A 25,974-nucleotide genomic window follows, 5' to 3' on the forward strand; every position below is an offset into this window, starting at 1 on the left:
CATCTAAGCACACGGGGGGGGTGGGGGGCGGGGGTACAGGAATCTTGAAGAGGTGGGGGGTATCATTCTGCCTATGGTGGGACCCAGTGAGGTTTCAGTCCCAGATTCCATGCTCTGGACCGAGTCTGAAACTCTGATAAGATGCAAACCATATAGACGTCTTTATGAGAATCTCACATTCTAGGAGAGACTGTTCGCAGTACAGAAGGAGGTTGGTAGGTAGGGAAACACCTGAGACTCTCTGTCTCTGACACCTGGGGGGTGAGACCTTCTGCCCCATGGCTTCCCCCACCCACCCCGTCCCCACACACAGAACACATACACTCACAGCCTAACAATACTGGCCCATTTTCGTTTTTAAAAAATATTTTTAAGTTATTTATTTATTTTGAGAGAGAGAGAGAGAGAGAAAAAAAAAAAAAAACACAGATGGGGGGGGGGGGGGTCAGCGCAGAGCCCGCTGCGGGGCTCGAACTCACAAACCGTGAGATGGTGACTTGAGCTGAAATCAAGACTCAGACGCTTAGCTGACTGAGCCACCCAGGGGCCCGCCCCCGTGTTTATTTCCATCTGTGGACGGGCTCCACCCTCCCTGAGACAGAGAGGAAACTGACTTGTCCTGACACCCACCGAGCGTGGAAGCAAGTCTATCCCCGGCCACTCACCTGAAGACACAGGTAGTCAGGGCTTGCGCGGTGCCAGCTCCGTCGCAGAGCCAAGAACCCCACGTCCAGAACCTGACGGGGTGAAACTCTGCCGGGAAGAGGCCGCTTTGTGGGTCCCGGCTCCCCGCGGTTCACCTACTTCTGACAAACTCTCGCCTCGGCAGCCCGAAAAGGGTAGCAGCGCCGTGGCCGCGGGGCGCAGGGAAGCGCTGCCTTGCTTCTCTCTGATGCAGGAGGCTGTCTCCAAAGGGCGGCTTATAACCACTAACTTGCGTGGGTGGCTATCTTGCAGCTGATTTCCCTTGAGAGGTGGTTGCTCTCCATCCACAGGGTCAGCAAGAGTAGCTGCCTCATGGCCACCACCCTGTGTAGCCAATTGAGTCTTCAAGTGCCCTCGGGGGGGTTTAGGGAAGGCACGATCTGGGATCCGGGGTTTGGGCCACGCGTCAAGAGTTAGCATTTCGATGCTGAAACTCCTTACTTTGGCACATGAGGCCGACGGCCCTACCCCACGTGATTACTGGAGGTGCAATGAGCTAACCTACCCCCAGTACCTGATAATGGTCACTAATATTCTGAAAGCCGCTGGGCCGGGTGCTTGGGTCTGTTTCCTCCTTTGATCCTCACCACGTCCTGTGAGAGACTGTCCGCGATACTCCGGAGAAGAATGTCAGGGAAATCTGCGATTGGCTTCCCGTCAGATAGTTGGAGAAAGAAGCCCACATCAAACCCAGCCGGGGATGACTCCAACATTTGTGTCTTTGCCCAACCCCAGGGCTTCCTACTAGGTTGGCCTGCGGCGGGCACACAGGTACTTTGGTTCACCCCGCCCCCCTTGGTTTTGATATGCATACTTGGGCTTTTTAGAAAGCACAATTTGGTCACTCCCGATACAACATATGGCATCCCGAGTAATCAAATGCCTACCCGGTCACGAAGGGGCTGAGGCATTCTGGGTGCTGTGCTCCATTCAGACCCATCGCCAGGCAAACCAACAGATGTCTTAGAAGGCAGCATGAACTGCCTGTGAACGGGCAGTGTTAATGATGACCCAATAAAACGCTGCGTGTCAATTACCAGCTACAGCCAATTACTAGCTACAGAGCTACCGTACGGACCGAGCCCTAGGTCTTGGGATGCAAACTCCTCCTCCTTCCAGGAGCTTCCCTTTTCTCTTAATTAGCAATTAGGCTGCAATGCTTTAGACCAGCAGGTTAGGCTTGAGGAAAGACTAAGGGAGCGCCGGAAAGGAAAGTTGGAGCCAACGTTTCTGCAGCCTGCGGCTGCCGAGGAAGAAAAGGAGGATAATTTGAGGATGTTCCCTCCCTTGGGGTACTGGCGTGGGGGACGGGCCAGCAGCTGTACTTTGCAGGGTTTAAGAGCAAGTAATAACCGTGGGTTAGGGAGGCTCCCTGGGTCACCATAGAAACGAAAGTGGAGGATAACAAGCCTCATCCTCATGCCTGTGTTCCGGGACCCCGACCACCACGGAGAACATTGGGTTTTAAGCTCCTCAGGGAAGGCTTTTGGGCTTTAACCGATCTGATCTGCATGCAAAAACTCCTGTTTAGTTCGAGAGCCTCGGGAAGGCTCGATGGTCCTGATAGTTTCACCTGCCATCCTTCATCACCTCCAGAGTGAAAGGATGCGGAACAGCCCTTCGGGCTCCATAGCACAGTGCTCACTGGGGCGCACACGGGAGCTCTGTCCACCCAAGTCATTCCCTTTCTCGGTTAGTCTGCCTCGGTGTCCCTCACCCAAGTGTGACCTGCCTCGGGTCATCGGCGACATTTTCCAAAAGGTAAATGAGTCATTCTTTCAAATGATGGTCACCCACTTGTGTCCCTGTATCTTGAACCCCGGATCCCCTCGCTGTGAACGCATCGGATAATGTACAGTTTCCCCCAGGGGAGCGGTCCCACTGCAGCCACAAGTGGTGGGAGCATTGGGATGGCATCAAACCCAAAGACTAGGGAGACTGAGTGCACTAGAGAATCTGTAGAAATTCTAGGCTCCGGGCACCCGGGGGGCTCAGTCAGGTAAGCGCCCGACCCTTGATTTCGGCTCAAGTCATGATGTCGCCGACGTGGGATCAAGCCCTTTGTCGGACTCCATGCTGAGCGTGGAGACTTCTTGAGATTCCCTCTCCCTCTCTCTCTGCCCCTCCCTTGTACGTGCATGTGCTCTGTCTCTCAAAATAAATCAATCAACTTTAAAACAAAAAATTCTAGGCTCACTTTCAGAAATAATAAAGATAGCTCACGAAATAAAGAGACTAGCAAGACATTTTTACACACCTCAAATGGGCAATAAATCGATTTCCATCTACCATACTGTACTTACAGGAAGTATTCATGATCCCGCAGTTTCGATGATAGGCTTTATTTATTTTATTTAATTGCAGGTACTAATCACACTCACGCCTTTTGTCCCCTCTTGTGTCTGGTTTTACAACCAACTGTTCAGGGTCTTTTCAATTTTAGCATCCTTAAGCTAGAACTTAGAGGGACTTTCACAAACACAGAGGCAATGCAAAATTCTCCTCATTGAGGAAAAGATATACAAGGACCAATCCATGTATACTAGATTTTCATATAAATTGGAGGAGCAGAGAGAGATTACTATAATTCTGGTTATAAATGATTTCTGAGGAGCCCATTTATTTTGCTTTTGGACAGCAGTTAAAGCAGTATAGAAAATTCCTGTGCAGAGCGCCAATTAATTATTTTATTCATTCAAAAATACCATTTGGGTTTCCTCTCAGGAGCTTCTAATCTAGTGGACAGACCAAACTGCTTGTAAAACTCTCAATTTGGGATAAACAGAATTGCCTTTTAATAAATACTGGCCACTTTCTCAGAGAAAATAAATTTGGAGAGTTTTTTCAATCATTGAGGAAATTTGCTCTGTACAATGTGCCGGCTCAAAGTTCATTTGTTTGCACAGTGAATTCCTTTCCGATACCCTTACCTCACCAAACGCTTCAGACCAGGCTTGTGCTCAAGGTCCATTTTTTTTTTTTTTTATAAATAGCAAAGCTACTCGGAACACCAAAAAGGGAATTGAATCCATACCAGGGAAACACTGCAGAAGAGAGTCTGGACTCTGGCTAAGACATACCTGGGTCATAGCCCAACTCTGTCACTTACCTAGCCGGATTTATGCAAGATGTTTCATCTCTCTGAGCCTCCGTTTCTCATTCATAAAAAGGCTGTTGTCTGGATTAAACGTTATATAGAACAGAACATAATACAGCGGGTGTCGGTGAATGGGAACTTCACCGATGTAGTGGTGATTGCTACATCACCACTACGTTCAGGTGTGTTGGCCGAAGTTTCACTTTGGATACCCTTTTTTTTTTTTTAGCAGCCTGACTGTGGTCAGGGACCAAACAACGGTGGACACGCAAAGGCTCAACTCTTTTTTTTGTTGTTGTTAATTTTTTTTTTTTAACGTTTATTCATTTTTGAGACAGAGAGAGACAGAGCATGAACGGGGGAGGGTCAGAGAGAGAGAGGGAGACTCAGAATCCGAGCCGTCGGCACAGAGCCCGACACGGGGCTCGAACTCACGGACCACGAGATCATGACCCGAGCCGAAGTCGGACGCCCAACCGACTGAGCCACCCGGGCGCCCCGAAAAGGATCAACTCTTAATTCCTTGCTCTTTGGACAACACGCAGGCGGGAGGAAACCAAACCTTTGCACGTGTGTTGGATCCACAATTCACGATCCATCCTTTTTTTTGAGGGGGCGCCAACCCATGGGGGCACCAGAGTAGCACTGCAGAGCATCTGAGAATTAAAAAAAGCAAGGGGACCAGGAAGGAGAAGTCCGGTCGATCAGAAAAGCCTGGGTGGGAGGGAAAAGGGAAGTCACTGTTGAGAGGGCAAAATGGGACAGCGGTGGCTCCCAGACACCTCCAGGCTGTGGGAACAGACCTCTCTTTCGACCTGCTGGATGTTTAGTTTGCCTCTAGTTCCCAAAGGGAGCAACAACAACAAACAAAACGAAACAAAACCCGAGGATTCCATCAACCAGATGTCTCCATTTTCGTGAGCTTTATCCATTTATCCACTGACCTCCATTAGCACAGGACATCTCCCAAGACTCAGTTCAACACACTGGCTCCCCAAGATGGTTGGTGCTCTCTGGACACATCCCCACAGGGCAGACGATCCTGAGGTTTTGGGTTAAAATTAAGTAGTGGCCTGGTAAGGAACAAACTCGGTGTATAGACTTGTTTGGGGCAAGGGGGACGGGGCAGTATCTGTAAGATAAAATTTACACTTTTAACCATTATTAGTATACAGTTCTGGTCCTTATTATAGTCACACCACCACTCATCCATCTCCAGAACTTTTCCATCTTCCCCAGGTGCAATCCTGTACCCATTAAGCAATAACTCATGTCCCCCTCCCCCTAAGCCCCTAAGAACCTCCATTCTATTTCCTGGCCCTTTGAACCTGACCACCCCAGGTACCTTACATAAATGGAAACACACAGCATTTGTTCTTTGGTGACCGGCTTATTTCGCTCAGCGTTAACATTTTCCAAGTCCATCCATGTCGTAGCACGTGTCAATTTCCTTCCTTTTTAAGGCTGAACAATTATGTAAACTCGTAAGCGAAGATGCTGCTGGCTCCCTGGACGGCCTCATACTTTGAGCCTGGCTATAAAATGTCACGCTCAACGAGGCTTTAAAAACTGAATTATTTCATTAGTATATAACTTGAAAGTGTTCCTGAGTATTAATTATAGCTGGTAAAAAGTAACAAGTGCATGGATTTCTTTTCACGGACACCGTCTTCACACAGCGGTCTCTTAAGTTGGAAACTAGGTATTGGCATCCTTGCAAAGAAATAGCGGCACTTGGTTAGTGCCTGGGGCTGCAGAGTCTTTCAGGGAAGTCACACTCCATGATTCCCTGGCATCTGGTGACAAAGCACGTACACAGAAGCCTCCAGATAATTCAGGATCCCAAGGTTGCTCCCTGAAATAACCAGACCCAAACCAAACGGCTAATGTCTCATCAAATGTTCTTCCCGTTCTCTCTTACAAATCACCCTTGCTAAAAAGTTGTTTCACGCTCACATCGCTATCTACTTATGGGTTTATTAATTTATTTAGTATTTTTATGTACACAACGTATGTTTTCTTAAATGCTGCAAAAAATTTGGTTCCAGTCCATAAAGGCTATTACAGAGTACACAAGAAAGCCTAGCCCTTCTGTAGGAGGAAGGAAGGTCTCCCGGCCATGTATGCGTAAAAATTATTCTTTTTTTTTTTAATTTTTTTAACCTTTATTTATTTTTGAGACAGAGAGAGACAGAGCATGAACGGGGGAGGGTCAGAGAGAGGGAGACACAGAATCTGAAACAGGCTCCAGGCTCTGAGCTGTCAGCACAGAGCCCGACGCGGGGCTCCAACTCACGGACCGTGAGATCACGACCTGAGCCGAAGTCGGCCGCTTAACCGACCAAGCCACCCAGGCGCCCCTGCGTAAAAATTATTATGTGAGTCTCCATCATGTTTGGTAGCTGCGGATGACGTAATAAATGCTTACCTATTATTCTGGATGATTTCATAAAGTTTACTTGTAAGTTAGATCCGTTAACACAAACATGCCGTGCAATGTGATCAAGAGGTAGAACAAGAGCCACTTCCTTGTAAATTTTTTATTTTTTATTTTTTAAGGTTTATTCATTTTTGAGAGAGAAAGAGCACACGAGCAGGGGAGGGGCAGAGAGAGAGAGACACACAGAGAATCCGAAGCAGACTCCAGGCTCTGAGCAGGGGAGGGGCAGAGAGTGAGGGAGACACAGAATCTGAAGCAGGCTCCCAGCTGTCAGCACAGAGCCCGACGAGGGGCTCGAACCCACATTCTATGAGATCATGACCTGAGCCGAAGTTGGATGCATAACCGACTGAGCCACCCGGGCGCCCCTCTTGTAAATTTTTCAGTGGAGAAGTATGCCTTTCTAAGCTATGTCTTCAACTTTTGAGACATCACCTCTCCCCATGAGACACCCCTTCCTCTCTGTCCTTTGAACTATTACAGGATGAGATGAGAAAGGAACTAAAAGGAGAATGGAATTTTTGTGATCACAGTAGAAAGATAATTTGGACTGAATAATAGATGAAGACACCAGAAGGAAGAGCTTGTAGGATGAGGTGGAGAACAAAATATTGGCCCCTGAAGTCTGTGCTACAAGTGATTTTTTTTCCAAGAATTTTGTATATCACGCCTGTCATAAACATTTAGTTTCATTGTGCAATGAAGACAGATGACAAGAATTTGCTGCTCCAACAACCAAAAAAAAAAAAAAAAAAAAAAAAAAGCAACTCCACTATGTCCTTGGAATCTGGCTTTTTTTGGTTTCAAATGTGCAGTGGGAAACTTGTGCCTGCAAGGGCTGGGGTTGGGGACAGTTGTTTCTGTAACTAATTGGACATCTACATAATCATAAAAACCGGGGCAGGTCCCTCAATTCTCGTCTGTTCTAAAGCCAGCACTTGCTCTAAAGTTAGGAGGCATGCAGGCTTGAGAGAGGTGCACAGCTAAGCTGTCCCACACTGACTCACTTACATAAGCGTCAAGGTTATGAAGATTTTCTCCATTTTGGGTCTAAGTGGTAGGAAGGAAAAACATGTTTTAAGAGTCAGTCATCAGGGAAGAAAAGTGCTTGGGAAGGTCTTAGCTTAGGGAGAACTTTTGTAGATAGGAGGATGATGGGAGATGTGAAGAAATGATTGAAGGCAAAGAGGCTGGTGGAAAACCATTGTGGGGAAAGTTCCAGAACATGAGGTGGACAGCCAACAGTGGCCAGGAATAAGGTACATACCTTCCATGGAGAGAAGAGACCAGTGAACAATCAAGAGAGAGGGAGGAATTTTGGCATTGAGAGAAAGGATGCTGGAGAAACTCAGTACCTCATCAGCAAATTAGGAAGTGAGGTCACATTCTGAGAAAGAATTTGGAATTCTGGAACTTGGGTCTTGGGAAGTTTTGGCCTAGCCCCAGTAAGAAATATAAGAGGTAACTGGAAAGGTGAATAAAAGAATGATCAAGCGGGTGAGCTAGAGTCGTAGTGTAACATTAGAAGGGTGTGTTGGAAGGGTTATTTGAAATCTCAGACATGGGGCAGTTTCAAGTGACCATTCGATCTAAGGTGGTTGAGCAGATCAAGTACAAAGCCAAGGTATCAGTGCCACCTACTGGCTTATGGAAGCCAATGAGGAGGCAAATAAGAGTTACAGAGAATTTTAAATGTTTACAGCACTATCTGGATAACATTTGTTTGACCTAACCATGTATCCTCTGTAATTACAAAGGAGACTTTGGGTATAGAAATGGAAAAACTCTCAGAACCATCTAAATAGCATTTGATTTAGCAGAGCAAGGTGCATTTAGCTTAAAATCCTACCTTTGTGTTGCAACCAATACACCATGGAAATTAAGGTGGATGGCTATCAAGAGTTCGGAAAAACAAATCCCTGTGTCTGTTCCTATAGGCGTGAATGTCAAGGTAAAGTACCAGTAGAGCAGACAGTCTGGTGTGTATGCCTTTGCTTTTCTGTTCTAGATGTTAATCTAGACTGTCCAAGGAAGTGAAAGGCTACCGGCTAGCATTTGGATTGTAACGATCTCTTTTCAAATCATTCTTCTCAAAAATCCTTGAGGACCGAAGAACAGGCTCTTTTCTGTTTGTATATGTCTAAATCTCACCTACTACCCAGCACATAGTTGTTCAAAAAGTATCCATGGAATGAATGCATGAACAAACGAATAATCTATGATCCTACATTCCTCTAGAATACACTTTCTTTGTGTTTGGAAGCCTCTGGAAACCATCCCTCACTCCTCTTCCACTCAGCACATGCCTTTGGAAAGATACGACCATCCAGCTCCGTAAACACAAATTATTAGCATTCGCAATGTAGGCAAGATCTACTCCTTCCTACCAGGTCTGCCTTTATCTTGCGAGTGTCTGGACTGATAATCACTACTCAGTTGGTTGTGGCAAAAGTCACACTGTGACAAAAGTGGAAGAGATTACAGCAAGGGCAATCATTAGGAGGTAGAATGGGGAGCCTGAATAAATAAAAGGCCATATAAACATGAGGCCTAATTGAATGAGGCAGTCTCAACTTGAAATCACCCATTCCTACTAGACAGAAGTCCCAGGTTTTTTCTCCCTTGGAAACCAAGCTTTCTGATGACCAAGAGTGCAATTTGTCCATTTCTAATACCTTTGTGTGAATTAGCAAAAGGTGTCCCCTACAGGGGCAGAGGCAGAGACAGCCAAACCAGAGCGCGTGGCTTGGCGAGATGAACATGGGCTGGATTTCTGCTTCCACATGGCCGCTGGGACAGGCACCTTGTGCAGTGAACAACCTGCACGTTTGCATTCTTTGCCCCCACTGGGTACTCACTCTTTGGGGCATTGGGCTCCCGGGAGTCACTCCTGAGCTAAAAACTATGGTTCCATTCTAAAAGTTATATATCAGGGGAGCCTGGGTGGCTCAGTCCGTTAAGCGACTGCCTTCAGCTCAGGTCATGATCTCACAGTTTATGAGTTCAAGCCCTGCGTCGGGCTCTGTGCTGATGGCTCAGAGCCTGGAACCTGCTTTGGATTCTCCCTCTGTCTCTCTGTCCCTCCCCTGCTTGTGCTCTGTCTCTGTCTGTCTCTCTCCCTCTCTCTCGAAAATAAAAAAATGAAAAGTTATATTTTTTCTTTTAAAAAAAAATGAAAAGTTATATATCAGATTCCTTGGCAACGACCGAGCAACAAAGAACAGAGTCTGGGATGTGCAGGATATGCCGCTATTAGATAATTGCATTGCTCCGAATATGTACTTTTCCCCTTTAGTTAACAAAACTTACAGAGTAACTACATCAAAGGCTTTCTCTGTATAGAAGGACAAAATCTCCCTGCCGCCTCATTTTCATTTTTGTGGTTACTGCAAGGGAAGGATTTATATATCTAAGGTTACCTCACCTAACGGCACTAGTTCAGCAAAGCCATGGGACAATGCAGAGGGGTGAACGTCCTTCAATTTCTCACCAGTCAAGTCTATGTTTCCATGGCTTCAAAGCAACTACAATAAATCAGGCAGCAAATCTTAGAGTTTCAGTAAGACTTGATTAAACCATGCGTGAGGAACTGCTACCTCCCTATTCTGGCTGGATCTCAGATTGACAATGTTCAGACATACTTACAGGGGGTGGAGTGATTCTCCTGAAATCTGAAACCATGTTTTCTGTGCGTGATTGGTTTCCAAACCATACAGAGTGACTCTTGGGATCAGACTAAAGAAACTTCTCGATTTCTTCTAGGACCGTGGGGGGAGAAGACGTTGTGTAGTGTGAGTAGAGGGTTGGGTTCAATGAGACCCATCATTGGTTTATCACTGGATTATCACCTTCAAAGAAGCTGGCTTGTCCCCACCATCTTTGCTGGGAGAGTAATTTCTTACACGTTCAGAAGAAGTTTGGGAAGCTACACGTGCTTCAGTGGAAAGGCCTCCTACGTGTTTTTCCTTGGGAAGGATACTTTCCAAATAAGTGAAGAATTCTGTGGCTATCTCTTCATTGTTACTCTTTCAGGGTGAGATGCAGCTCACATCTGTCAAATGTTACCCAAGCTTTGACTCCCCTTCTTGACTAGTTACCATAATAACCCCAGAGTTGTGGGTGGGTCCTGCTTGTTGCTTGACTTGAACCAAGGCTGTAACGGAGGTCTCTGGGGTCCAAGCATTCTCAGCCGTTAACAGACAAGTCAGAAGGAGCTCAGTAAAGGGGTCCTATGAGAAGCCCCCCTTGGCCTCTCTGTACTTACTTAATCCGTAACACATGTTGACTAGATCCAAAATTATGTCATTGCCTCATAACTTTTTGAGGTTCCAAATTCCGAGGCCCTTGGGAGAGGAGCAGTTGTTATTATAAGGTCAGGACTTAGGACCGGCAACTGAAGCCATCCAAGGTCTCCTCTCTGTGTTGTTTCCATTGCTTTCGGGCAGCCACGGAGCGATGTGGCTGCTCTCAGACTGACGGCCGAGGCAGCGCTGCCATGTGGAAACGAGGTAAACAATTAGGTTTTGTTCCCTAGGAGAATACATCGATGAGCATGGCCACTGCCAGATCTGTGACGCCTCGTGTGCCAAGTGCTGGGGGCCCACTCAGGAAGACTGCACTGGCTGCCCTGTCACAAGGTGAGTGGCCTTTCAGTACCTCCTGTGGTTGGGAGCTCACGGGTGGCAGGTTGGAGAGAGGAGGCGTTTACGACCTTAAAGACACCCCCTTGGGCCTGCAGGAAAAAGAACCAAACACCTTTCCATGACACAAAAACTCCCCACGGTCTGGCCACAGCGCACCTCTGTAACATCTTCTCTCCATGATGCCCAGTACCCCCCGCCAGAACCAGCTCCCGGGACACTAGAGAGGCTTTCATCCATGAAGACGACGGCGCCTTTGACAACTACAACCCCTTCTGCACACCCATTATCTCCATCTGCTGATCAAATATCTACTCATTTTTCTAGAGTCAGTTCAAGGGTGAATTATTCTACAGAGGTATTTTGACCTCTTCGCAGAATTAACCTTCTCTTTATATTTTCCTGTGCTCTGTATAAACTTCTATAAGAGCACCGGTGACATTTTGAAACATTAAGTTACAAATCTTGGTATCTCTATAGATGGGCTGTATTTCCATAAGTCCCTTGAAATACTCACCTTTGTATCTCCATCACCTATCACAGTGCAAGGAAAACAGTAGGCACTCGATAAATGTTTGGTAGCTGAATGGATGGGGAAATAACAAGTATTGGAATGGGACGAGGATCTCTGCTAATCCACTGGGAATTTCTAGCGGAGAGAGTTGGAAGCCTGTTGGACTCTTGGTCAACACTCCTCTGAGTGGAGCACTTACTATTTTGGCCGACTGAATGTTCGAATGAATAGCCCCATCACCACTCTGCTAAATACGTAGGAAGCAGTCTCTCTCCAGACCAGTATGACGATGCTGTTCCAGCATCAGGTGAATCCCTAGGATGGACATTCCCTCTGTTTTGGACAACCGCCATTTCATTTCATTTGTCCTCAGGACTAGAATATCCTGAGAGGGAATCGTGTGGGTTAGTCTCCCTCTTCCCCCACAGTGATCAACACATAGTAACAATTCAAGACATGTGCCTTGAATCGAATTTGATAAAGTGTGTAATCAACATCATGGGCTTGGCTTTCCAAATAGCTCCCTCAGGAGGAGAAAGAAGGAAGGCACAGATGGAGGGAGAAAAGGGAACAGGCACACAAGAAGCGCTTTAAGAACTTTCAGTGCTAACTGCGGTGACATTTTCCAAAGGTCTCTTCAAGATATCTATGCCTCTAAATATTGGGTTTGCCTTAAAGCAGTTTCAAGACATACTCTTCGGTAGAGACATCATTCTGAATATGCGTCCTCTTTCTCCTAACTCCTTACCGCATCAACAGTCAAATTCCACTCCATGTTTGGACATCTTTGAACTAAGGGAACTTACTAGCATTCGTTTACTAAGGCAGCTACCATCGTCCAGGATATACTGCAGGAGTCATGACTGTCTGAGGCTCATCAAAAGTGAGAAAAAAACTCTACGACCATAACTAGCCATTTAAAAAACTGAAACCCACTGGTACACGAAAGGAGATACAGCTCCACGGCCATTGGGGTAGTGTAACTGTCTTAAGCAGCCCATGATTTAGCTCTTGGAGAAAGAAAAGCGTGTGCGTGGATCTTGAATTAAGGTGTCCTCTCAAGGACATCTTGTTTCCCAGGAAGAATATTTTGCTCGTCTCCCTGAGCACTCCATTTTGCTCATGTCTCTTCCTTGAGGAAAATAACTTGCAAATATGTGCAAGAAAGGGCATCATGTCTTGGCAATGAACTACCTCTTCTTCACCTGACTCTTGTTCACCTGCATTTTCCTAGAACAAGGATGAAGAGAAAAAAAAAAAAAAAACAACTATTTTGAAAGATGATGGTGTTGACTTATTTGGGCAGCAACGTATTTTTCTTAAGTCTTGTCCAAAGCGTTTCCCTGAGTGGAATCAGATCCATTCAAGATGGTCTGGAGCACCTGCTTTATGTCCAGCTCTGAGTTAGGTGCAAGGTCGACGGATACTTACAGGTAGCTCAGGTAAAGAGCTCGGGAAGGCAGTTTCCAGTGGGCACAGGACACAGCAGGACAGAGAATGACAAAAAATGGATCTGAGGCAAGCATTAGGGGTAAGGAGACAAACAGAATAATCAGGACAGTGGGATAGCTCTAGTCCTGGTAGAGAAAAGATCATCCCTAAAGGAGTTTTTATCTAAGAGAGGAGTGTTAATATTTAAATATGGGTTCACTTCAAAATAATATGGGAGGGAAGTAAATTGATGGGAATATAAATATTGGCCATGTACTGAAATTGCGAGGTGAATACAGGGGGAAGGGTACTGTTACGTCCTGTATGTATACTTATTTTAAGTATGTTTACATTTTCCCTTGACACATTTTAAAAAAATAATGTAATCCTGAAGTTCAAATAACTTCCAACTTTAGGAAATCAAACTTTAGGAAGCCCTCTCTTCATATTCTAGTTCTCTCTTTACATTTCCAGAAACTCTTGGGTTTAGCATCTTAGAGACCACTGAAAATTTGCAAGAAGTGAGTGCCCCCTTCGGCACTTGCAACAACGTGCTTACCCTTGCAAGGCCATGATCTTGAGGCCCAAGCTGGTTGCCCAACCCAGAACTGAAGGAGTTATAGACCCGATGAACTCATTAAAAGCATTAAAAGTTACTTCTGTTCCGACCCACCCTCAAATGTTTTGTTTGACCTGTTTCACTGCATTCAGGGGTAAAGAACGACTTTTTTGGCCAGATTTCATTGCTTTAACATTAAAGAACCAAGCAATTATACTAAGGGCCCTTGTGATAGCTTATTTAGGCCAAACCAATAACCAGCAGAGAGGATCAGCTAACCCTGACGTTCCAGCTCTTCTGTTCCAATTCCACCACACGCACACGCGCGTGTGCACACACACACACGACACACACACTTGGATGTCTAGAAAATTTAGTGCCAATATTGAGAACATTACCTCTGCCCAACTCTTTAGCACTTGGTTTTGCCAAGTCCTTCCTTTCCATAAGCGCTGTTCACTGCTCTGAAATGGTTCACTGCTTACGAAAAGGCTAAGAACATGTGTGACTTGGGAGCAGAAATGCCTCCCCTGCAGAGATTAGCTGGCCTGACTCTCTCAGAAATCCACAGATTGGATGACTGGCTGTCCTAGAGATGGCTTGAGTTGGCTTTAAAGGAAATTGTCATCAGCCCCATGGAGCCCAGAGTGGGGTATCTATTCTCCTCCATTAGGGAAGATTTGTTGCTGTCAGTGGTAAAATCTGTGCCACTTAAAATGGTACTTTTCTCAAGCTCCTTAGCAATTTTCCTTGACGAGGATGGGGGATGGAGGGGATGATGTCATTCAGTGCCTTTACCTAAGCATGACGGTTTTCCTTCTCTTTTTAGATCTCTAAAAAGAATCACGTTCTTATATTAAAACAACAACAACAACAACAAACTGTGTATATCGCCTGTGCTTTCCTTAGGGTCGATATGAAAGCAAGGTATTTCAAAGCACAATTATGTGCTTGGCATTTCCTTAAAATCAAGTACTCAAGTGAGAAATGCAGCCTCCTCCATACATAAACACAGAAGTATTACACCATCGGCTTCGCTCTCCAGCCCACCACCCCCACGTTCTGGATGCTTCTAAATGGTTCCCATCATGGAGAGTATTAGATCACCTCTCCCAAGAGAAATGATTTCCCCCTAAACAAATCCGTCATCTCTTTCTATAAAAGACAAACATAATGATACACTTTTCATCCCTTCTTCAACTGAGTTTAGCGGCGGGGGGGGGGGGGGGTAAGAATCCTCACAAACAAATGTCCCCATTCTCCCTTCCAGGAGAGCATCTAGCAGCTTCCTTGTTTAAAAACCTCAGAAAGCTCTTACACAGTTTTTCTTAAAGGGAGGTTTTTTTTGGTTTTTTGGTGTTGTTGTTTTTGTTTTGTTTTTTTTTTTTTTAGATAGTCCCATCCAAATTATTCCTTGAAAAATCTTCTAGCTCAGAAACCAGAGCCAGGGTGGGGCTGGGATATTCCCAGTTCACATTAGTGCCGTCAACTCAAGTCTGGGCTGGGAGCACAGCCTTCTCATTATACACCATGGTGCAGGGCATCTGTTTTGACACGGACGAACAGATGTGCCTACGTGTCTGTTTAGGGCTGGGACTCCAGGCTCTTCAGTGGCCAAAAGGATGGCTCACTCCAGGAGCGCTGGGGATGGTGACCAGAACCTGAAAGGCGGAGAACGCAAGAACCAGGTGGCTTTCCCATTGTCCCCAACACATGCAAATGACACGGGCTCTCAGGGCGACGCATTGGAAGATTGCAAGCAACACGCTAGGTCAGGTCGCCTTGCTCCTGCTCCAACTTCCTCCCAACCCGTGACTGAAATGCCCATTTCCAGTTCAGGGCTGCCTCTAGCTATGGAAATGGTGGGATTCAGCCAAGCCAGGGCACCCCGGGCCTACACCTGACCTTCCATGATACATCCAGCTTGGGTGGAAGGAGGTGGTAGAGAGAGAAAGAAGCCTTACCTTTGCTGACAGGCCCTCCACTCTCTCAGGCCTGGATGCCAACGTCATACCCTCGGGGGAGACAGGCGCACTACAGGCTCGGGTCACCTCACAAGGGATACAGTAATGACTACCGGAAGGAAGCTCTAACGGACCCAATTGGGCACTGCTGGTGTTACTTAGGAATCATTTAACAGATTCTACAGTACTCCATTCTGTCTCATTTTTCTGCTGAAGAGAAAACAGTGGCTCTCAAAATGTCTCCCTAGACCAGCATGAGCACCACCCAGGAATTGAAAAACCACAAATTCTCAGCTCCCTCCCCCAAAGATGACTGAATTAGAAACTCTGGGGGTGGAGCCCTACAGCTCACTCCATCTATCCATATTACCTATCTGACTCTAGCACTTGGGGAACATTTTGTATCTGAAAGAGCCAAATTCTTGGCTACCACTTACTTAACCACATTTGCTCTTGGAATTACTTTGCAAAGGAAGAAAAGAAGCAAAACGAGGAAAATACTGTGATATGGATTGTATGTGTATAAAGTCAAAGGTTTGATAAGCCCACACGCTATCCCATCTGGGGGGTCCTTGTAGGTGTTTGCAAACAAAATTTTTTAAAAAAAATGGTACTTGATACGTCAAGAAGTGCTTGCAAAAATGACCCTCAAAATCAGTTCATTGATCACTTGCCATGTGCATAGGCCAAGTTTATAAGTAGCATGTAAGCTACAGGACAGTGTTTCGTTCTACCCTTTGAGAGCCCTTGATGTTGACATCTCCCTTGTAAAGTGCGGGCATGCTGATAACTAAAGGAATAATATTTTCTCCAAGGCCTCTGGATCCAGAGGCCTATTTAATGTCTTGAAAGTTTAAAGACCTCCATCTGATTGTTGACTACGTTTGGCCGGGCCCCACAATATGGGTTTAATCCCTGCAGGCATTGGTTAGCTTGTTTGGAACCAGAATCACGGTTGCATCCTGAGCCAGTTTCTGGCATGCCTGCTGTTGGGTCCAAACCTTGGGCCAAGGATGGGTACATGACTAATATTCCACATGTTCTAAGATGATCAGTCCCAGGCATTCGCCCTTGTCTCTGGAACGATGAAACCAAGTCTGTGCAGTGAAACGTGAACACCACATGTCCTAACACTTACAGCCATTCCAGAAAGTCACCCTTACAAACTCTGAAATCTGCTCTTTCTCTAGGATTTTTGACAATGGCCACTGCGTTTTCAAATGTCCCTCAGGGAAATTTGAATTTCAGAACCAATGCCATTTGTGCCATTACACCTGCCAAGAATGCCAAGGAAATGAGCCTTCCAACTGCACTTCCTGTGGAGTAGGTGAGGAAATCCGGCTCTTCTCTTCTTCCTTTCCTCAAACCTGTTCTCCCACTGGCCATAATTTGGTTTGACTCAGAAGCCTCATCTCCCGGGGACAAGGGGTTATTAGGCGGCCGTTCACTGGAGAGTGTGTATGACCTTGAAGCTTCTCCTTCTCGTCAGGAAACGAGTTCACATTATTGTAGACACAGACTCACTGCCCCTAAGGAGATGAGAGAGAAGCTAAGAAGTGTCTTTCTGGAGAAGGGGAAAGAAAGGTCATGCAGACATGGTGTTAGACATGAGACAGTGAAGCTAAGATTTCCTGAGGTCAAAGTGAAAAGCTAGGATGTTAAGGAAGATGGACTCAGTCTTTAAGAGAAATATTGAAATAGACGCTGTGTTAAGGTCTCTTCAGCCCTGAGCTATGCCATTTAGAAGCGGTCAGAGCCCTACTGTAGAAACAAAGGAATGGTTTCAACACAAAAATAGAACTTTTTGTGTCCCACCTTAAAGAGTCTAAGTCTCTGCTGTCACTGGATTATACTTCGTGATCTCAAAGGTCCTCTGCAGGTTGACCCTTGACTCCCCTCATACGCCTGCCCCCAACGTTGACCTCACATGAGTCAGGTTCATATTTTATTTGACTCCCATGATACTTTTAACATTTAAGCTGTGTTTAAGAATTGGTAAATTTCAGGGGCACCTGGGTGGTTCAGTCAGCTAAGCGTCTGACTTTTGGCTTCTGCTCAGGTCATGATCTCACAGTTCGCGTGTTCAAGCCCCACGTAGGGCTCCGCGCTGCCCGCGTGGGGCCTGCTTGAGATTCTCTATCCCTCCCTCTCTGCCCCTCCCACTCCTTCTCTCTCTCAAAATAAATAAACTTTTTCTTAAATATTGAAAACTTTCAAAGAACAACCCGGGCTTTCGTTCTTGCTTCTGTTTTTGTTTTGTCCCGGGGAAAAGAGAATGATTCATCTTTATTCTTGCTTGTGATAAAGCCAAGAAAAATGAAGAACAAATCGCGAGCAGCATGCATTTGCAGGAAAATGGGGGACAACGCATTTCTTGGTGCAAGTTAATTTTTTTTTTTTTTTTGCGTTTCTTACGTAAACAAAATGGATCTATGTCAAATTTTCTCGCGAGGCTGCTCCTTCTGTGTCCTTCCTCACCTCGAAGAGGGTGATAAAGGGTTTCTACTTTTAAGGTTATTATGAAAATGAAATGAGATTAAATGAGATAAAATACCAAATCACTTAAAACCAGGCTGGCCACATGAAAAGTACTCAGTAAATATTAACTACTACCCTTACTGCTACTGTTACCACTCATTATTTGCACCTACTTCCTCCTGTGGGCATGTGAATTTCTCGAGATGCAAAACCGCTTCACTGGAGATGTTCCCCACTCGCTGTCCGCCTGGCCTCTGTTTACTTTTTAGGTCTCCGTGTCAACTTCATTCCCTCCATGAGGGCTGCCCCAATCTCCTGTCTCAGTTGGGACTGCTCCATACGTGTATCCTGAGACCCTCCACTTAACCCCTTTACAGGTGTCCTCAAACTTGATATCTGTCTTGTCCGTAAAGCTCTATGTCCTATAAGAGCAGCGGACAGCGTCTAACTGAGCACCAGCTTGAGTGTGAGGAGAGCATTCGGCAGGTGGAAGGCCCACAATATAACTGAATCAATGGTTCAGGAGAAAGAATGCCAGAACCAGCCATGAGGGGACCTACTTCCTGCTTGGTTACTGATGAACTAGAAGATATTAAACCAGTCTCTCCACCTCTTTAAGTCTCTCCTTGTTTGTAAAAGAAAAAAAGAAGAAAGAAAAGAAAAGAAGAAAAGAAAGAAAAGAAAGAAAAGAGGAAAGGAAAGGAAGGAAGGAAAGGAAAGAAAAGAAGAAAAGAGGAAGAAAGAAGAAAAGGAAAGACCGGAACGGAAAAGAAAGAGGAAAGAAAAGAAAAACATGAAAAGAAAAAGAAAACTCCCAGACCGCAAAAGAACATAAATCCCCCCCCTACAATCCACCACCCTACCCTCCCTCCACTCACCCCTCAAAGGCACCATAAATCACTCAGCTCTCTCCTCGCCGCTCAGCTCCGCCTCCTCTACGCTACTCCTGCTAAGAGAAGATGACCTATAAGCACCATAAGAGAAATAAAAGGAGAGGGGACACATAGACAAGACGGCATCCAAAATCCCTTGCACACTTGAAACATACTAAATCTTCACGCATAGTACAAAATTAAGGATTCACTTGAATACTGAACAAATGTCTAAAATGTTTGCAGCATCCCGTAATTACGTGGACCAGTCCACACATAAAACGCTTTGATGTCTCCTCTGCATTTTTTGTCTAAAAGTCGATTTACTCCCCGTCTTCACAAAATTGCACCGTAACTCTCGCACGTACAGGTTGCTACACAGAGCTGCCGTGGAAAATGCACTAAAAGACTGTATGATGCCTGCCCTCAAGGAGTGGACGCTCTAACAGAGGGGGTTGTGGTTAGGTATTGTAAAACGAGAATATATTAAAGACCAAACGAAGGAAGGCATCCCACCACAAGTCAGAGAAGAAGCATCACTTTCAGCTATGAGCCAGCAGAAAAGGCTTGCTGGAGAGGGTACTGTTGAGCAAGCTCTGATTAGCAGGGTTCTCTCCTCTTAAGAGCACGGTGTCCCTCATACTTGTATTAGCACAGCCAGCAGGTGAAACAGTGCTAACAACAAGGGATGACTGGACAGACGCAGTTCCGTCTCCGCAGGCTTTAATAAAAGCCTGAAACCCTCTGACTAGGGAGTCCATCTACACCCCATCAGCGTTTCCCATCAGTCTGGAGAAATCTCACCTTTGTGCAATTGTAACGCTGTTAAGAATTTAGGTCTGAATCCTTTTGGAGGTGCCAACCGCCAGCTCCGCTCTGTTGGTGAAGATTCACTCTAAGTTCTTTTCCAGATTTGTTCTCTACCAAACTGAACCAACGCAAAGCTAAAATCGACCCCCCCCCCCCCCCAACCCCAGCAGCTACAGTAAGAAACACGTTGAAGTGGACTTCACACGGTTTATTTTCAGGGTCCCTCGGCCTTTCTTTCATCCTTTCCCGCAATCCTTTTTTCCCCCTCTTGCCTTCCGCCTTCAACCTTCCTTTCTTCCCGAAGACATGTGGTATCTTCACATTAGTCTATCTTCTCTTGTGACGAAACTTAGCCGTAAGAGATGCTCCGGAAATAGCGAATTGCTCTCACGTGTAAACGAAAGCCAATCGGAACCCCTCTCAGAGTTTCTCGCACTTTATATCTTGTTTCATATGATCACAGGAGGTGTAGCACCCAGCAAAAATATCCCCCCTTCTACTGTTAGAACCAGCTTCTCTTATATATCATCACAATAATTTAAATTCTGAGACTCTGAGCAAGTAGCCAGCCATTTATGCATGGTATTTAGAGCAACGGGATATCCAAATTATCAGCCAGAGCTAAATGAGCTGCCATACGACCCAGGCTATTAGAAATGTGAGCAAACCTTGGTGCAACCCTGGACCAACCCTGTGGGGAGAGCTGCCCAGGATCCAGGCATCTATGTGAACTCCTTTACAGGGTCCGTGTACTTTAAATCCCAAGACCATCCAAGTCTGTTTTTTAAACTCAAATTGTAATACCCAAAGTGGTTCAAATAATAAAGCCATGTCTGAACAATACAAATGGGATGGGAGAACATCGCTTCTGATATCTGAGCCCATCATCGTTACTTTTTAGTTTTAGCTTGCTGATCCAAATCGGTATGGAAAGTAGGGCTACTGCTAAATATTCATGCACTTAGCCACTCATTCATTCATTCATTCAACAAATACGTATTTAGAATTCATTATATGCCCGGCTGTCGCCAAGCCTCTGGATCCGGGGGGGATGTCGCACGAGGATGTAGGGAACGTACAGCAATTGCCGGATGGAAGAGGGAGGAGCTTCTCACTGTTCTCTTCATTTTTTAAAATATAATTTATTGTCAAAGTGGCTTCCGTACAACACCCAGCGCTCATCCCAGCAAGTGCCCTCCTCAATGTCCATCACCCATTTTTCCTCTCCCCCCAACCCCCGTCCAACCTCAGTTTGTTCTCTGTATTTAAGAGTCTCGTGGTTTGCCTCCCTCTCTGTTTGTACCTCGTTTTTCCCCTTCCTTCCCCCCACGGACTTCTGTTAAGTTTCTCAGGATCCACATATGAGTGAAAACATACGGTATCTGTCCTTCTCTGACTGACTTATTTCACTCAGCATAATACTTTCCAGTTCCATCCACGTTGTGGCAAATGGCAGGATTTCCTTCTTTCTCATTGCCAAGTAGTATTCCATCGTATATATAAACCACATCTTTTCTTATCCACTCATCAGTTGATGGACATTTAGGCTCTTTCCCTAACTGGGCTACTGTTGAAAGCGCTGCTATAAACACTGGGGTACAAGTGCCCCTCTGCATCAGCACTCCTGTATCCCTTGGGTAAATTCCTAGGAGTGCTATTGCTGGGTCATAGGGTAGTTTTATTTTTAATTTTTTGAGGATCCTCCACACTCTTTTCCAGAACAGCTGCACCAGTTTGCATTCCCACCAACAGTGCCAGCGGGTTCCCCTTTCTCCACATCCTCTCCAACACCTGTTGTCTCTTGTGTTGTTAATTTTAGTCATCCTGACAGGTGTGAGGTGGTGTCTCATTGTAGTTTTGATTTGTATTTCCCTGATGGTGAGTGATGTTGAGCATCTTTTCATGTGTCTGTTGACCATCTGGATGTCTTCTTTGGAAAAGTGTCTATTCATGTCTTCTGTCCATTTCTTTACTGGATTATTTGTTTTTCGGGTGTGGAGTTTGATAAGTTCTTTACAGATTTTGGATACTAACCCTTTATCTGATATGTCATTTGCAAATATCTTTTTCCATTCCGTCAGTTGCCTTTTAGTTTTGTTGATTGTTTCCTTTGCAGTGCAGAAGCTTTTTCTCTTGATGGGGTCCCAATAGTTCATTTTTGCTTTGAATTCCCTTGCCTTTGGAGATGTGTCGAGTAAGAAATGGCTGTAGCTGAGGTCAAAGAGGTTGTTGCCTGTTTTCTCCTCTAGGGTTTTGAAGGCTTCCTGTCTCACATTTAGGTCTTTCATTCATTTTGAGTTTATTTTTGTGTATGGTGTAAGAAAATGGTCCAGGTTCATTCTTCTGCATGTTGCTGTCCAGTTCTCCCGGCACCATTTGCTAAAGAGACTATCTTTTTTCCACTGGATACTCTTTCCTGTTTTGTCAAAGATGAGTTGGCCATACATTTTTGGGTCCAATTCTGGGTTCTCTATTCTATTCCATTGGCCTATGTGTCTGTTTTTGTGCCAATACCATACTTTTCACTGTTCTCTTCAAATCTTCCTACCTATATCTGAGAAGTTTGGCCCTCCGAAAAACAGGATGTTTTCTGAATGAATCTTGGTGGACATGGGGTTTGCTAGGGTTTCATAATGTGTCTGAGAAGAACATGGCTTGGAAGGTTGACCCTTTTGTGGTCTCAAGAGTCCATGTTCCGCCAGATCGGGGGTTTGTGCTCCGTTTTGACGTGTAGCTGTAGAATCACCAAATGCACATCATATCCTCCCAAACATTCTCCTTCCCTTAAAGGATAACGTTCCCCCAACTCAAAGTTGTAGAGCAACTTGTGTGCACCACCCCTATGGCAGTTTTCTTTATCTTCTTTGCCCCATGGGAACCAGCAGACTCCTGGCATGAAATCACAAACAGAGAAGAGCCCAGGATTCAAGGGCGTGATTTTTAAGTTGGATTTGAACTAGGGATTTAATTAAGGACAAAACATGACGTTAGATCATTTGAAAGTGCCAAGTGTACGGACACAAAAATAGGTGAATGTTTGCAATTTCACGTGGTCCAATCCATTATACTGATGTTAAGATTCTGTTGCATGTGCAACATGGAGTTAGCGCTATCTTCATCCACAGATTTCAGCAGCCTCGCACCTTGAAGGTCAATGGTTCTGGATCTTCATATGGTAGATCACAAGTGAACACCCGACTCCGGCTATTTTGGGTAACACAGGACAGCCGTTCTGCAGAGGCAGAAGCATATGGGAGACGTGATTCAGAGAAGATCGATGCCCTAAACACACTCAGCGTCAACAAAGACTCCAGTAGGGTGAGGGCAGGAGACCTCTAGGAGCATCTATATTAATTTTGTCATATATATATATATATATACACACACACACACACACACACACACACTTATTATGATTTTTTTGTTAACTGTGAGTTTATAATTGGTTTGAATTTTCTATTCCCTCCCAAACCAAATTCCCATAGTCTTATACTAGACGTACGGTTATTTTTTCCATGTAGACTCCAATGTTGTCAGAAGCTCAGGACTTTCAAAAATCCATTCAAGGAACCAAAAAGCTGTGCTTGGTCTAGCGCTTTAATACACTGTCTTCATAGGAGTTGGTACCTCTGCAAAAATTCAGACTTTAGGCAATGAACACAAGCGTGTGATTTTGACAACAGAATTAAGACTCTTTCTAAAAGACTGCCCTCTTCCAAAAATGGGTCTATCGGTAAGCATTTGTTTATTGTCACAGGATCTCTACAGCCCCCAAGTCTGACAGCTTCCACAGATACCAAAAGGAGCCCTTGGGAAGATGAAACACATTCTGACTCATAGTTAGCCACGGACTGTGGTTTCTGCTTTTGCAGTGACATCCCAGGGAATAGTCCCTATTGGCTCAAATACACAAAATGTTGAAAAATTATTCCCCACGATGAAAACTCTTCTACTATAAGGATATAGATATTGTACTTTTCATTAAATGAATTCTTATATACTCCTGGTCCCCGAGGAGCCAAAATACTCAGTTACATCATTTAAAAATATATATGTATATCTTAGGTTATATTAGCTTCCTGGTTAATTTCGTACATTTTTCTTTCTTTTTCTTGCCCCTCTGTCTGTTCAGATAAGCATGGCCAGGAGCGCTTCCTGTATCAGGGGGAGTGTTGGGAGAGCTGCCCAGCAGGCTACTACCCTGCTGAGGGGCACACCTGCCTGCCCTGCCCTGACAACTGTGAGCTTTGCCACAACGCACACATCTGTGTACGATGCACGGGAGGCTACTTCCTAGTGCCCACCAACCATACCTGCCAGAAGTTGGCGTGTGGACAAGGTAAGTCTGCTCTGAGCCACTGTCTTGCCCCAGGATGTAGCATGAGGAGCTATACCCTGGACGTCCCAGAGATCTGCATTGTGTCCCAGGTTTTAATGTTGGCACCCGGGATGACTTTATGGGACTATATGTGCAGTGGGGACGGTGATGACTGCTCCTCTCTCTCCCTCCGCACACCTTTCTCTGGGTTCCCCAAGACACATTCCAGAGACACAGGAATGCAACTAATCACAGAGAAACTGATCTTGAATTGAGAGTTCGTGGGCACGATATAATGGAGAGAAAATCAGATAAGAACCTAAAAGTCCTGACAACGTTCTCCTTCCCCATTACTAGGTACGGGACCCTGTGCGAAATCAGTCTAATTTTTCTATGCCTTGTTTTCTTCATGGGTGAAAGGGTGAGCATTGCACCACGATGGTTCCTGTGAGAAGCCAATGAAAATAAGCCTATCTAAAGCTACTTGAAAATATTCAATGTTCTATGAATCGTATGTGTTACTGCTATTGCCCAATCCCTTATCGTACATGGGAAGACAGAAATTAGAAAACAGGACTTGTAGTGGTTTTTTTTTTTTTTTTTTCCTTTCCATTAAGAATGCTACAGACTTTCTCTGCTCTATATAAGAATTATGCCTGGTCTAATGCTGCAGAGTTCCAAGATGTTTGTAGAATAAATGAGATACTCATTCCTTTTCTGCTTGTGTTTACTAATAGGCTTTAAAACTTAAAGAAAAAAAAAAGGATTTAGAAAGGCAGATTTAAAAAGACAAAGTATGGGGGTGCCTGGGTGGCTCAGTCGGTTGAGCCCTCAACTTTGGCTCAGGTCATGAACTCACAGTTCGTTAGTTCAGGCCCGACGTCGGGCTCAATGCTATCAGCACATGGCCCACTTCAGATCCTCTGTCCCCCTATCCCTGCCCCTTCCCCACTCGTGCTCTCTCAAAAATAAATAAATCATTTAAAAAAAATAAATACTTTTATTCATGGCCAACGAGCACATTAAAAGATGTTCAGCATCACTAATTTTTAGGGAAACACAAATCAAAGCCACGATGAGATATCACCTCACACCTGTTAGAATGGCTATTATCAAAAAGACAAGAAATAACAAGTGTTGGAGAAAATGTAGAGAAATGGGAACTCTCATACACTGTTGGCAGGAATGTAAATTGACATAGTCACTATGGAAAACATATGCATATTCCTCAAAAAATTAGAAATAAAACTACCATTTGATCCCACTACTCCACTACTGGGTTTTTACCCGAAAAAATATGAAAACACTAATTTGAAAAGACATACGCCTCTCTATGTCGATCACAGCAATATTTACAATAGCCAAGAAACTGAAACAAGCTAAATGTTCATCAAAGGATGACTGGATAAAGTTGATCCATTTTTTAAAAGAATGAAATCTTGCCATTTACAATACGGATGGACCATGAGAGTATTATGCTAAGTGGAATAACTCAGGAGAAAGACAAATACCACATGATTTCACTCATATGTAGAATCTGAGAAACAAAACAAATGAACTCAGGGATGCAGAGAACAGATTGGTATTAACAGAGGGAAGGGGGCATGGGGGTGGGAGAAGGGCTGAAGGGGACCAATTGTAGGGTGATGGATGGTAACTAGATTTTGGGGGATGATCACTTTGCAGTATATACAGAGAGCAAATTATAATGTATACTTGAAACACATAATTTTAAAAGTACATTTAAAAAAGAATATTCAGAAAATAAAAATATGATCTTGGAAATTGTTTTGAAAAAAATTATAGGAGAATGAGAATGAAGAAGAGAGGTAGAAAGATAAAAATTTTAAAGTCACTGACACAGTAGAACCAAAAGAAAAAGTAAACGTAGAAAAGGGAGACAAGGGAAGAAAAATAAAGGATCACCCAGGAATTTCAAATAATATAGATTTTCCCATAAAAGACTCTTAATGATAGAGAACAAACTGAGAGTTGATGGGGGGGGAGGGGCTAGATGGGTGATGGACATTGAGGGTGCCATTTGTTGTGATGAGCACTGGGTGTTAGATATAAGTGATGAATTACTAAATTCTCCTCCAGAAACCAATAATACACTACATGTTAACTAATTAGAATTTAAATAAAA

At 44.7% G+C, this 25,974-nt stretch overlaps 1 protein-coding gene across 1 annotated transcript in view; it reads left to right on the forward strand.

Annotated features, from left to right (window-relative positions):
- PCSK5 (proprotein convertase subtilisin/kexin type 5) overlaps window positions 1-25,974 on the forward strand; it is a 456,194-nt gene that overhangs the window by 341,241 nt on the left and 88,979 nt on the right. Inside the window, 3 exon segments of the mRNA XM_032595566.1 lie at window positions 10,777-10,879; window positions 16,541-16,677; window positions 23,643-23,849. Of these exon segments, the coding sequence (XP_032451457.1) occupies window positions 10,777-10,879; window positions 16,541-16,677; window positions 23,643-23,849 (447 nt within the window).

Source organism: Lynx canadensis, chromosome D4, assembly GCF_007474595.2.
Source record: "Lynx canadensis isolate LIC74 chromosome D4, mLynCan4.pri.v2, whole genome shotgun sequence".
NCBI classification, from domain to species: Eukaryota; Metazoa; Chordata; class Mammalia; order Carnivora; family Felidae; genus Lynx; species Lynx canadensis.